This window comes from Misgurnus anguillicaudatus, chromosome 24, assembly GCF_027580225.2.
Source record: "Misgurnus anguillicaudatus chromosome 24, ASM2758022v2, whole genome shotgun sequence".
Lineage (NCBI taxonomy): Eukaryota > Metazoa > Chordata > Actinopteri > Cypriniformes > Cobitidae > Misgurnus > Misgurnus anguillicaudatus.
Window position 1 is genome coordinate 11,670,394 of NC_073360.2, and position 14,000 is coordinate 11,684,393.

General features: G+C 39.5%; 1 protein-coding gene across 5 annotated transcripts in view; it reads left to right on the forward strand.

Moving 5' to 3' along the window:
- Positions 1–14,000, forward strand: part of cadm2b (cell adhesion molecule 2b) — a 153,931-nt gene that overhangs the window by 58,996 nt on the left and 80,935 nt on the right. For all 5 annotated transcript variants that reach the window (XM_073862656.1, XM_055195986.2, XM_073862654.1 and 2 more), the window contains exon 3: positions 8,235–8,384. In XM_073862656.1, the coding sequence (XP_073718757.1) occupies positions 8,235–8,384 (150 nt within the window). The remainder of the gene's footprint in view (positions 1–8,234; positions 8,385–14,000) is intronic.

Below are 14,000 nucleotides of genomic sequence, written 5' to 3' on the forward strand. Positions count from 1 at the left end.
TAAATGATGACTGAATTTAAATTTTTCAGTGAACATCCCTTTAACTACTCTAAGTTAACCAGCATTTTTCGGTCTCCTTTAAACAGAATGAACACACTGTTTGACCAGTGTTTTTTGCAGGTTCACCGGACAGGCAATATACCTACAAAAGATTTAACTAATGATCAAGCGTTGCCCTGTTGTAATAAGGGACAAAGCTGATCAGGGATCTGCAGGGTAAAACTTGTAAACTGCAAACCCATCATGCACCGATATCATACTCTACAAGTAGCTTTTTTTGCATTTTGAGCATTAGAGGAGCATTAAAACAGTTCTGGAGTGTTTATATGAAAGTTGCCAGGGACATAGTGACACATACAACTTGCAAATGTTTTATACACTTTACATATTCTTCTGTTGATGCAAGAATTGCTTTTTTATAAAACTGGGAAGTTCACATTTCACTGAGGGATATTTATTGCATTGTCACAGCACTTCAAGCTAGTCGCGGGTCTCATTTGGGAAGAAAAATAATAAATCATTATTCTGCTTTCAGTTGTACTTTACTGATGCAATTTTTCCAGACGATGAAGAACTGTAGGCATATTGTACTCACAGGCTGAGACAACACACCTACAGAGTCTACCCACGGTCTGTTTACTCCATCACTATTCGCTGATGCATACTGAACACAAGCCACTGATTGGCTGAATTTTCTAAACTTCCAAGAGTTATGGTACTGTATGCAGTTTGGGATAATCACTGAATTTGAGTTACTGGCTTAAATCATATTCATTCATTATGGAGAGTTTTGTTTAAGCAGGTAGTACTGTAGCAAGAAAACAAGATGTTTTTAAATGTTATAATCAAATCAATGCTACGTAAAAATACAATTTATTGGCCAACTGTGGTTGGTGACTTTACATGTCAGTCAAAAAATCCTGTTTAAGTGCACCAGAAATTTTTGCTTAGTTAAATTAAAATAAATCAAAATGTTACAGTTTAGTTTGGTTAACAACTAATATTTGTCTTCTTTCTTACCTTAACTCTTTCACCGCAAGCGTTTTTAAAAAAAAAGTTGCCAGCCAGCGCCAGCGTTTTTCATGATTTTCACAAAAGTTGAATGCCTTCCAGAAAATGTTCTTCTTCAAATATATAAACATACAATATACCAAATGAAAGAACATACCCTCTGCTTTCAAACAAAAAAAAAAACGTTTCATCCTACCTTCAGCAGTTCTTTTGTAATCAGCTTTTGAATATGGGTAGGTTTCTGCAAAAACACATTTTGAGCAAAAAGCAGAGATAATTCCATTTTGGTGACGGACTTTTCATAGAGATCCCATTCAGAGCGATCTTTAAAACAGACACGGACATGCAGCAGCTTGTCATAGGGCAATACTTCCGGGTTTAAAAAGTTGCGGACCTAGTGGATAATAGCGGTATTGCGGAAACACGGAAATACTCGTCATTGGCGGGGAAGTGTTTTCTCTTGATTGACGAGATATCTCGTCAATGGCGGGGAAAGAGTTAAATTTATTCTTAAGTACTTGTTTCCTAAACATTCCCCAAAGTGCACTTGGTCAGTTAAGCAGATTGCCCCACCCCATACTGACACCAGTGCTTCATGCATTGTTGGTACGGTATGTCAGACTAGTTGTAAGCTCACTTAGTCTACGAGTCCGTAAGGTGTCCCATCTGTCATCTTTATGCCCTGAAGTGTGCTCATCAGCGCCCCCTTTTCACCGTTGAAGCGGTCTTTGGCGAAGCCCGCACTTCTGCAGGCCTCACGCACTTTCCCAACCTAGTTGTCATTGCAAAAGAGCAATCAGATGACGGATGGGAGGAGTTCACACTGATGGGAAACTTCTCTTCCGATTTCCGGCGTGACACTCGAGTCTGTCCCAAAATACGACTTTGGTGCGCCCTCGTGGACTCGCCCTTGTGGTCAAGGGCCCCTAAGGTCTGCCAATACATGATGTCATCAAAGTGTGGACTCTGAGAAAGTCCACAAGTCCAGAGTGTGCCATTTGGGACAGGGCCCAAGTCGGACGAAATTTATAACCATCATGCATTGCTTCAAGCCAGCCGCCGATCTGTCTGCACAGCGCCGTATGAAGCCGAACACACCTAATAAAAGGACGCAGCCTTCGAAATGAGACACAGCTAGAGTGCTGCAGGGATATCGTACTTTTGTAGGCCAACCCCAGAAGTTAGCGGGACATGGGTTCGCTCATTAAAAAGCCCTTTTTTTTCCCATAGACTTTTGGATTTTCAAAAAAATAATAATAAGATCTGTGTTTAGTTAATCTGAACACACTTGTATGAATTTTGAAGTCAAAATCCGGCTTTTCTATTTCTAGTAAACACATTTACACTTTTTAGCAAGGTAACCCATGTCCCGCTAACTTCTGGCACTCAATGGCGATGTCTCATTTCGAAAGATGCATCCTTCAGAGAACATATTTGTTGGCCACATACTCCATCAAGGTTTATTATTTCAGAAAAGCGAACATTACATTTCAAAGTAAGAATGAAACTACAACAGTTATGACTTACTTGGAAAACATGTTAATTTTATAATTTTTTTATCTGAAATTAGAGAATCACAATGGCAGACCACCCAAAAAAGCAACCTTGGAAGGACACAGCCTTGAAAATGAGATGGAGCTAATGTTTTGATGCTGCCACAAAGTCAGATTTAATTCAAAGTGACTTGCAATGCACTCGAACCCACGACCTTTGCGTTGCTAGCAAAATTCTTTTCTAATTGATCCGCATGAATTTTTACCATTGAAGCCAGTGACCCATGTCCTTTATTCCCTCTAATCACTTCATTTATCAGTCAGCATCACTGTTTAACATTAACTCACCATGTCTGTTTCAACTACACCTCGTGCGCTCACGTTGTTCTGGAATAATGAAGAAGGCGGTCAACACGGCGGTAGGTACAACACACTCATAGCATGCGGGCCTAGAATGAGACAGATCCCAATGTCACCTTCATGAGAACTCAGCAGTGCCCGGCGCTTTTAGGAAGCACACACAGTGATCTCCTACCGCCACGAGACAGAGTATTAGCTCGTGAATAATTTCATGCAGGCTAACACGTTGATTTACGAGCCTCTGAAATCCTAAAATTGCATAAAATGGGTTTTAGGTTAGAGATTAGATATATTTGGTTATATTTATTGTACATGTACAATTGTTTTGTTTAATGTGATTATATAGTAATATACACTCACCTAAAGGATTATTAGGAACACCATACTAATACTGTGTTTGACCCCCTTTCGCCTTCAGAACTGCCTTAATTCTACATGGCATTGATTCAACAAGGTGCTGAAAGCATTTTTTAGAAATGTTGGCCCATTTTGATAGGATAGCATTTTGCAGTGGATGGAGATTTGTGGGATGCACTTTCAGGGCACAAAGCTCCCGTTCCACCACATCCCAAAGATGCTCTATTGGGTTGAGTTCTGGTGACTGCGGGGGGCATTTTAGTACAGTGAACTCATTGTCATGTTCAAGAAACCAATTTGAAATGATTCAAGCTTTGTGACATGGTGCATTATCCTGCTGGAAGTAGCCATCAGAGGATGGGTACATGGTGGTCATAAAAGGATAGACATGGTCAGAAACAAGGCTCAGGTAGGCCGTGGCATTTAAACGATCCCCAAGGGGCCTAAAGTGTGCCAAGAAAACATCCCCACACCATTACTCCATTGCATTAATGAGAAATTGAACAGGCGTTCCTAATAATCCTTTAGGTGTGTGTAGATTAATATTATACTAATTGATTGTTATATAGTAAAATTATTTTTATTTAATTATTTTTTAAATTATATAAAATAAATCCACATTGATCCACAAGAAATCTAAACAGAAATTAAGTTGTATAATATTATGGTCTTAAAGGGACAGTTCACCCAAAAATGAAAATTACCCCATGATTTACTCAACCTCAAGCCATCCAGGATATATGTGACAATTATCTTTCAGACGAACACAATCGAAGTTATATTAGAAAATGGTCTGTCTCTTCCAAGGTTTATGATGGTAGTGAATGGTGCTTCTGATTTGAAGCCAAAAAAAGTCCATCCATTCCTCACAAAAGTTAAGTTTGGGGTGAACTATCTTTTTAAAACTGTAGTTCAAAATTATGATCTTCTGAAGCTTCTTAAACAAATCTGATATAATTTTCTTGTAAAATAAGTATATAAATTTACATTTAGTAAATTATCATTTACGCTTCTCAATATTCAATAAAAATTATAGTTATTATGTGCACTTTGAGACAAAAAATAATTATCTTTAAAGGGATAGTTTACCATTTTATCCAGCTTTGTGTTGTGCCAAACCCATAACTTTCTTTTATTTCCTGGAAAACAGTGTTAACCAAGTTACAGCCTCATTCAGCATTCGCTTTCATTTCGAAAGCAAAAAAATAATGGCACGATTTCGCAAAGGCACGATAACAAAATTAAGATATCTGGGTGAAGCGCAGCTTCAGGGGGAAGCTTTAGCCTCGCGGTACCTGCATTATTCGATTATCACGTTTTAATAAGCAGAGAATTGCACAACTCAATTTTTCCTCTACCGGGCCACCTGCGATATTGGCAAGAAAGATTTCCTCTGAAGTCACATGAGTCTAAAAAGAGCGAAATATGAGTTGAGATGCAGACTGAATGCAATTAGAAGTCAAAAACAAATTCGGTATAAGACTGAGCTGAATCCACAGAGGTCAGGTGATTAGTCTTGGTTTGGATGTCCCCTATGCCTTACAAGAACACAGACGCTCCGCCCCCTTTCTCAGACTAGACACGAGACGGTCGCTAACTCGGATCGAAGCACCGCTGTAGTCAGGATTATGTGTCAATTTGCCACCCAGCTGCCGGAGCAGTATGTCCCTTGCCGAGCATGACTAGCTCTAATTAGGCCATGCTACCAATTACTGCTGATCCCAAGTCAGAACGAGAAGAGAGGAAGAGAGAGAAAGAGGAGGACGTCGTGCAAAGAATTACATCTTTGCGTTTCTCTGTTTTGTGCACCCAAATGTTAAATGTGTGTCAAATCCATTTTATTTCTTTCTTGTTTTCTTCTTCACGCCATCTATAGCTATATTCATGGCGAGAACTGGTTAATCCATACACAAGTTGAACCACACAAGTTAATCCATACACAGGTTGGGGGAGGGGCAGTTTGGTATCTTCAATCCAACTTAAGCTGAGATACACTGTAGGAATTTTTGCCGTCCTATAAGATCATGACCTTATCACACTGTGCGACATGGATTGTTTAAACTTGGGTACGACAAGCATGTAGACTGTATGATGATGACATAGAGGCTTCAACGGCTACTTCACACGTTAGCGCAACGTCACCAGCATGTGCTAGTGGTAACCAAATACCGGTACGCAGGTCGTAGCAGCAAGCACACAAAACATCGATCATGCTGAATTTCAGAAAACTATCGTAGGCTATCTTTGGACGCAAGACCGGGAAAACGGCCGTCTTTGAACCTCTCCCATTGTACGACATAGGACTACAGATGAAGAGCCACAATTACAATGATTGTTTCACCATGACAATCTTTCACCTGGGACAGCCAAAAATCGTGGCTTTACTTGCATGTTTTTGGCTTGTGTATAAACCGTTTCATCGGGCGCATGTGTGGTGATGCGAAGCGGAGTGCCTAAGACCCCCTTAGCTGTTATAAAATGCACTGTAACACCACTGCTTCGCGGGGCTTATTGCGTTTATAAAACGGTTACTTCATATGCATAGCAGAATTTCATAAAATGAAACACAAATAAGTTGTAATTATATTAGTACAAATATTACTCTTCCACATAACAAAGTAGTTCCTCAGAATCAAGTGTGGCTGAAACAGAGCGCAGTTCCCAACCAACATAGACGCAGCAAAGACACAATGAAAATATGATTAAAGACTGTGGTGTTTATTTTTATAAATCAGTACGCAGCAACAGTGGGACAGTGATACTTATGTAATGCGGTCTGAACCGTGAGTTTACCGGGGTATTGTATCACGGCTTAGAACGCTTTTCAACCAATCAGAATGGAGAACCAGAACTGCCCGTTTTATAATATTATTTTGAATACAAAGATATTGAAGAAGACACTGTGCAAACCTCACATAGCTATTTCCATACAGAATTTTGAGTCATAGTTTATTGGACTCGTACGTGTACACAGACGTTCGACGCATACGCATTAAGACAAATTGCAAAACCTTTCGTGGCCTACATAGTATATACTCTTGTACGTGAATGGGCGTCCTACGCGTACATTGTTCACAAGGTTTCAAAATTTATCGGTACGCGCACTGTACGTGGACGCTCACATACGGGTAAAAACGGGACTATACTTTTAGCCTTAGCCATGACTTAAAGGCAGGGTCCATGATCTTTGAAAGCCAATGTTGACAATAGTGGCAGCCGGTGACTTCTTTTTTCGAGGGCGCTCAATGCGACGTTTGTCACAACATGTATGTAGCTTGTCGCGTGTGGTTCGTCATTTCAAAATATGTGTTCTGCGCATCGAGTGATCCTATGTGCATCAGGTGTTTTGTCAAAATAAGTACCTGCTGCAGACACGTCTAAAGGGTTTATGATAAAAGAGACGCTCACGTTTGCCAGATACTCGCATAATCTCATGCGAAATCAGAGTTTATTGTTAAGGAAGTGTCTTGCATGTATTTTGTGAACGTGAGCATCTCTTTTATCATAAACCCTTTAGACGCGTCTGCAGCAGGCACTTATTTTGAATTTACACCCCTCGGATGAGCAGTCACAAGCCGCCACTGGTTGACATTTGAAATCACCTAAACATACACGCCCCTACCCCAATAGAATCTGGACCACCTTTTCATAGACCCGCCCCACACATACGCAACCCAGGCAACAATGTTGTTTAGTAGACACGCACCTTACTGCTGATTGGCTATAAGTGTGTTTTGGTAGTCGGCCTGACTCCATTTCCCAAAGTGTTTTTCAGAAACCATGCACTCCGCCTTTAAGGCCAAATTATGGTCAAATTGTACGCATACGCAAGGCTCTGGGTACAGCGCGCATGACACAGTTTTTGTCATCAAAAGAGTGCATGCATACTGTATGTGCACCAACAGATTTTTGAAACCTCGCATGCATTGTACACGAGTATGAGTAAAACTTATTGCTTTAATAAAACAGTTAACACACCATGCAAATTTTTAAGCATAAAAATGTAGCAGCACAACTTTCATGAAGTTAAATCACTAAAAGCTTCCCTTCCGCTGGAAAAAATAGTCCCTGACCCACTATGACCAGCAACAGAAAGTTTCATCCGTTAATATTGCTAAGGGTGCTGTGATACACAGAATTGTTGGGTGCAGCAGTCCCGGCTGTGTTTATCATATATAAAAGATGCACAGCTATTGACCAATCAGAACCAAGGACTGGAACAAACCGTTTTATAAGCCAGTATAAACCCACTCAGGGTGAACAACAATCTGGGGGAGTTCACTGTACCGCATGTATTACATGACTACTTGAAACATAAGTAGGCAGCTGACCACAAAATATTGATTTAGGACTATTTTATTAGTTATTTTATTACTAGAAACACTTTAGTAGCGCTGGTAAGTGATCTGATATCATTTAATCCTTGGATACATGCCAGTAAAACAATGTCAGGCCATAGGGTGGTATGACCAATTAGAATCGAGTATTCGAAAGAGCAGCCCAATAATCTTTCTCTTTGTCAAAGCTCTACAATAATACGTTTTAAAAGATTGCACTCTTGTAAAAATACATAAAGCACAACTCACTTAGTTTGTTTTGTTTTTGTAGATGCATAACGATGAATCGCGATCAATCTATAGCAGAATAAAAGTTTTTGTTTACATCATATATGTGTGTGAACTGTGTATAATAACTTTTTATAGATAAATGCACACACATGCATGTACATATTTAAGAAATGTTTACATGTGTATACATTTGTATATTTATGTATCATTTATAATATATATAAATACTTAATATAAAAATATATATATTTTTCTTAAAATTATACATGGATGTGTGCATATTTATATATACATAATTATTATACACAGTTCACACCCATATATGATGTAAACAAAAACTTTTATTCTGCTATAAATTAATCGCGATTAATCGTTATGCATCCCACACACATAACTGTGAATTGTTTATAAGCCTGTCTCTCTTTCCCTATGTGTCTCTCTGCAGGCAGCCAAGCTCAGTTTCCCATAACCCAGAATGTCACGGTGGTGGAGGGCAGCACGGCCAACATGACCTGCCGAGTGGATTATAATGATAACACCTCCCTCCAGTGGTCAAACCCAGCACAACAGACCCTCTTCTTCGGGAACAAGAAAGGTGGGTGGGTGCCAGGACGTGCAGTAAATCTGTCTGGGATACTAGGTCGGGTCGAGAGCAAATGTGCTGTGTAAGGACGACCGCGGGTGCAGGGTGGACGTTGACTAATGAGACTAAATCTGTCCCGCTCTCTCTCTCAGACGGGCATACAAACACACCAATCAATTCTCCGATCCATAGCATTCACATAAACGCTGCAGTTACAAAAGCAATTTACCATTATTAATCGTGCATCGATGGAAAATTATGAAGTGTTGCATTTAAAGTCATCCAAGATAAGCACTCGTTTAGTCTCGAAGCTGCTGTAAAGTTACACCTGTGGGAATGTTCTGTATATAAGTTACAATGTGACTAATCATGTCAAAAAAAAGTTCTCATACAGAAGCAAAATCGAGTTAGACTTGATGTAATCCATTTGGCATTGATGGAAAAGTGATTACAGTGCATTTCGAAGAAAGATCACAAAGACAATAATTTTGTCCTTCGCAATAACGAGTGCAGACGAATCATTCGCAGCAGAACCGGGCCACGCAATGAAGAAAGTAAATATGGTCAATTTTGATTTCCCATTGACTCTTATCAGAACATAGGCAGGAGATGAAAGTAGATTTGCTTTGTTATTTGAGGTTGGTAACAGCAGGGCTTTTGTCTGAGGTGCAGACAGAACGTTTGTCTGATAATAAGTCGCTTCATTAGTCTGCAGTAGCGAGTGGTACCTTCAATGACATTTAAGACTTACAGCAGGTGTGCGTTTGTGTGTGTGTGTTCATGTGCGAGACAGAATCTATTAAAGCTCTATACATTCAGGAATATTCTCTGTTTTTCCTTGAAGGAAATAATCTTGTTGCGTATATTTTTGTTACTCTCTTTATTCTGTTCTTACGGGTCTGAGAAGTGTCCTTGTGTTTTGTAGTGTTATTGACGGCATAATGATCTTGTATAAGAAGTATAAATTATGTTTGATTATATTACAGGAGCTCCAGCAAATAAGCAGACCAAATAAGCAGTTCAGCTATTTCTTTTTTTTTTACTACCTGTTATGTAGCATTAGCCTCTTGTAAAGAGCTCGTGCCTGGTGTGATGTCATCAATTTTATTGATGTAAGGGCTTTTGTCTTTTATTTTGACATTGTTTTGTCATTTTGAAGTTCATGTCCATGGTCTATGCGTCCAAAAAGTCTACTTCCATACTATATGGTAGGCAAAAAGCTGTAGGCGAGGCAAGTATGTTCGAATTCATAGGTTGTATCCGAAAGCTCTAAAAGGCTCTAAAAGGACGGCACGTCCGAATCCATAGATCCATAGATTTACTTCCTGCCTCCTGAGATCTCTTCATTGTCTTGTCCCACAACATGAACGGGGAATGTGATTGATATAATTTGTCATACCACTGTATGTTGGTGACCACCAGCTAAACCAGCATGGACCAGCGTAGGAATTATGCTGGTCTATGCTGTTTTGTTCAGCAGGGTCATCAAAGTAATCCTAAAACAAGAACGGGTATTGTTCAAAAAACAAGGAGATACATTTTATGAAAGGTTTTGCTCTACTTCAAAAGTTGACTAGTATATGAAGGTTAAAACTAAATATATTTACAAATTTAAAAATATATTAAATTTAGCATAACATTCTATTTAGCATGTATTCATTTAAAATCTAATTTAATTAATACGGATTGATACAGGGCCCTATTTTAACGATCTACAGTAAGCACATTGTCTAAATGGGCGTCCGATGCCACTTTTGCTAATTTAAGGCCGAGCGCACTGTCGAAAAGGGTTGTTCCTATTCTCCTAATGAGTAATGGATGTTTTTGGGCGTAACGTGCAATAAACCAATGAGAGTCTTATCTCTCATCCCAGCCAGTTGCACTGGCGCTGTCTAATCCCTATTTAGATGACAGACTTTGTAAACTGAAAAACTAAGCGGAGGAAGAAGACCACCACTTTAAGATTGATGTTAAAAAAAATGTGTTGTTTTCATTTTTATTGAAATTTTAATTTTTTGGATTAAAACCTTTAAAAGCCACTTTCTTTCAGTCATATAATACCAAATAGCAGGCTTATAATTGCTGTAAATGTATTGATATCCTACATAATCAATGTAATCTCATAAAATAATTTGCAAATATGCAAGATAAGCTTTGTACTCTAAAAATACGAATAAGAGATAATTAATTTACAAATGTGCGGGGATCCGAAGCGTTTCAGCACTCGGACAGCACCATGGGATTTTTAAAAAGCATTACTTAAAATGTTTCTCATCTCAGCATATCCACAGGTACAGAGTCATTATATACAATAAATCTGTAGGGTAGCATTTAAAAAAACATTTAAAAACAGATGCTTAAATGTTTAAAGCAAAGCATTTATTTACTTACCAGGCTACAGGTGAAGCAGCTCTTTACGCCTTCAAACGTCTCATAATCGGTCCTCATTTATGTCCAAGAGACTCAATAATAATCTTTTACATTTTAATCCTTTAATTTTTCATTTTTAAGAGCGTTTTTGTGCTGCGCATTCATGTATGTGATAAGCAAACCCGCGTGTCGTCCTGTTTATAGGCGCGTAATTTACTGCGCTCTTTAAACAACAAAAAACATATTGCGTATAGTTTATTTTAGTTGCCTGAACACACCTCGTTTTCAGACCAGAACGCCGGTAAACAACGTGGCGCTAAACGTGAAAATGATAATTGCGCCAGGTTGAAACTAGCAAAAGACACTTGCGTCACGCATTGCGCTGCATTGTGCCAGGTGTATGAAAGAGCCCCCAATGTTTACATGGCCCAATGTTGAAACCTAAAGGGTGAAGCTGATTGGTTGGTTCTTATCACATGACCTGCGGCATTCTGAAAAGTTGCAATAATTTCGCCTCGATGCGACGCACCTAGTAAAAACTGCGTGTCACCCAGCTTGTGCTTCATGACTGTGTCACTTTCTATTTGAGTGTGCTTGCCGCACAGCTACATTAAAAACTTACACTTACTCGAATTGCCCTTTGATTTAAAAAATACCAGAATAATAAACCAGATTCGGAGAGAAAACAAGACTCCATCAGCAAAGTTATGCGCTGATTGTCTTGGCAGCAAGAAGCTTTTTCTTGCACAAGCCGCACCAAAACCATCCGTTTTTATAGTTCATGTTTTCGTTTTGCATCTCCCAAGCGAACTGCATTTGTTTTTTGGCAAGCCGCACTAACTGCACGGAATAGGAGTATAAGGCCTGTTTCTCTCCGTGTTTGCAAACACTCCAGTTCCGAAGTCTGGCACGGTCACGGCAATAGCCATGAGGGACAGACAAGCCGGTCTAGGGGGTTTAACGTGACGCTGACACAGATTGGACGAAGTGAGCAAGCTCCGAAGATCTGCCAACATTCTGCCAGCGCCAGCCAACATAATGCCCCTTTGGAAACGCTCTTTCACTATCCCTTTCTCTTCGAGTGGACAGATGTGCTGCTGTTGAGGGCGAAGTAACAGTGGTTATTTTGTAGTGGGAACTGGCTTGGTTAAAACTGTACATGAACTACGCCAGATGTTAATTAAGATAATTGTTTGGAGTGTTATGGTAATGGAATGGGAGGCTTGTGAGTTTAGTGACCTGTAGGAGAAGTAATTGTATTTTCTGGAAGAGGAATCGTATATGGTGTGCTGGCAACCATCGATTGCCTTTAGGGAACAGACATGGGATATTTTGTGGTTGTCGTAGCTAAGGAGCATGAATACACACAGGGAAACAGAGAAACCGCTAAGCGCAGTGTTTTGTCACTGTAAGATAAGCTAAAATTATTTCTGTTTTGTTATTGATATCTAACTACAGCTCCTTTTACACATACAGCCTTTACTGGTAAATAACTGAAAGGTGATTGTGTGAGCAAGATATTTTCAAAAATATAACCTATATAATCGAAAAAGGTCATGTCAAAGAATGAAATCAATGACTGAAATTAAAAATTGGCCATCAGACTTTAGCCTGGATTTTACAGACAGGGTCACATATAGGTTTGTCTGCTTTGGGACAATCATAAAGCTCTGATGGCGATGATGCAATTTTTAGTACAAATAATAAAACCTGCTCTAGATGACCTTTGATCATTGACCATTGTGTCTTACCTTGGAGTTTTATCATCTGATGATCGAGACCCTGGTTGTGCCCGAAGTAGCCCCCTATATCCTCATTCCCTACATTAGTCCACTTGAATGAGTGACTGAAAATAAGTGAGGGAATTTGGACCCTAAAGATTAAAGCATGGTCCATTTTTTAAATGTACACGAGGGTACAATACGCATGATACAATTTTTGTTATCAGAAGAGTGCACGAATACTGTATGTGCACTGCCAAATTTTTTACACCTTGCATACATTGTACGTGTAGGTTACGCATACCCGAACAGGAGTACGGTATTTTCCTGACTAAAGAAAAGTTTCCCCGGTAAAATAGGCGGGCCGCCATTAGCCTTTCAGTCTGCCAAGCACTTCCGGTTAGCGAGTTTGTTTTCACCACGAGTTGTTGCAACCGCGAACAGCACAATATGTCCCGGAGCCGTGTCGGCATGTAACACCATCCATAGTTTACTTTTTCTGCACGCTAACCAAAGACAGTAAAAGACGCTAACCGAAAGTGCTTGGCAGACACAACCGTAAGTCGTTGGCAGACCCGGGAAACTTGTCTATAAGTCACTCCGGAGTATAAGTCGCATCAATTAAAAAATGTGGCATGAAGACGAAAAAACGTATATAAGTCGCAATGAAATAAACGTCGCATTTATTTAGAAAATTATTTCACAAAATCCAAGCCGAAGAACAGACATTTAATCTGGAAAGGCAAGTTATTCAACTTAACTATAGCACACAGAACAGCAGGCTGAATAGATGTCCGTACGTTAACGTAACAAGCATCAAAGTCGAAGGCACGTCTTCCACATCACTGAATTCATTGAATTACATAAATACAGGAGGAGCATAAAGCAGACTCTCACAGCTGTAGACGGAAATGTTGTCTCTTGCCCCATAAATGTAAAAATTCTTCATACTGACTTACAATTCACACCTGACTAGAAGTCGCAGGATCAGCCAAACTTTGAAAAAAGTGTGATTTATAGTCCAGATATATATACAGTATGTACTGTAGTATGTAGGCCATGAGAGGAATTGCAATTTGTCCCAATGCGCATGTGTCAAGCGCACATGTATGAGTCAAATGAACTATGAACCCTCGCAGATGTGTAAAAAAATCAGACAATACCTAGGACTTAAGCAGCAGAAGCGTTTTGGGCAACATCTTGTGTCAAAATGTGGGAGTTCATTTGGCACGCGCCTCATAGTAAAGGGGTAACGGCTAGCAGTTGAGTGTACATCAGTTGTACACATACTGTATTATTGCGGTGAATTATGCTATTGAATAAGCGCACTCGATAATGTTCACTATTATTTCGGACACCACTACAAAATGGTTGTCCGCTTAAATACTGCACTATTTAAGGTATAGGGAGCTATTTTTGTGTTTTAGAGCAGCCGTGTTCAGTGTGATCATGCCCTTAGACCTGTCACTCAGAAATCAAAAACATACTGCGATTGGGACAATAAAACCACTTCTTTTTGATGACTAACAGCACATAA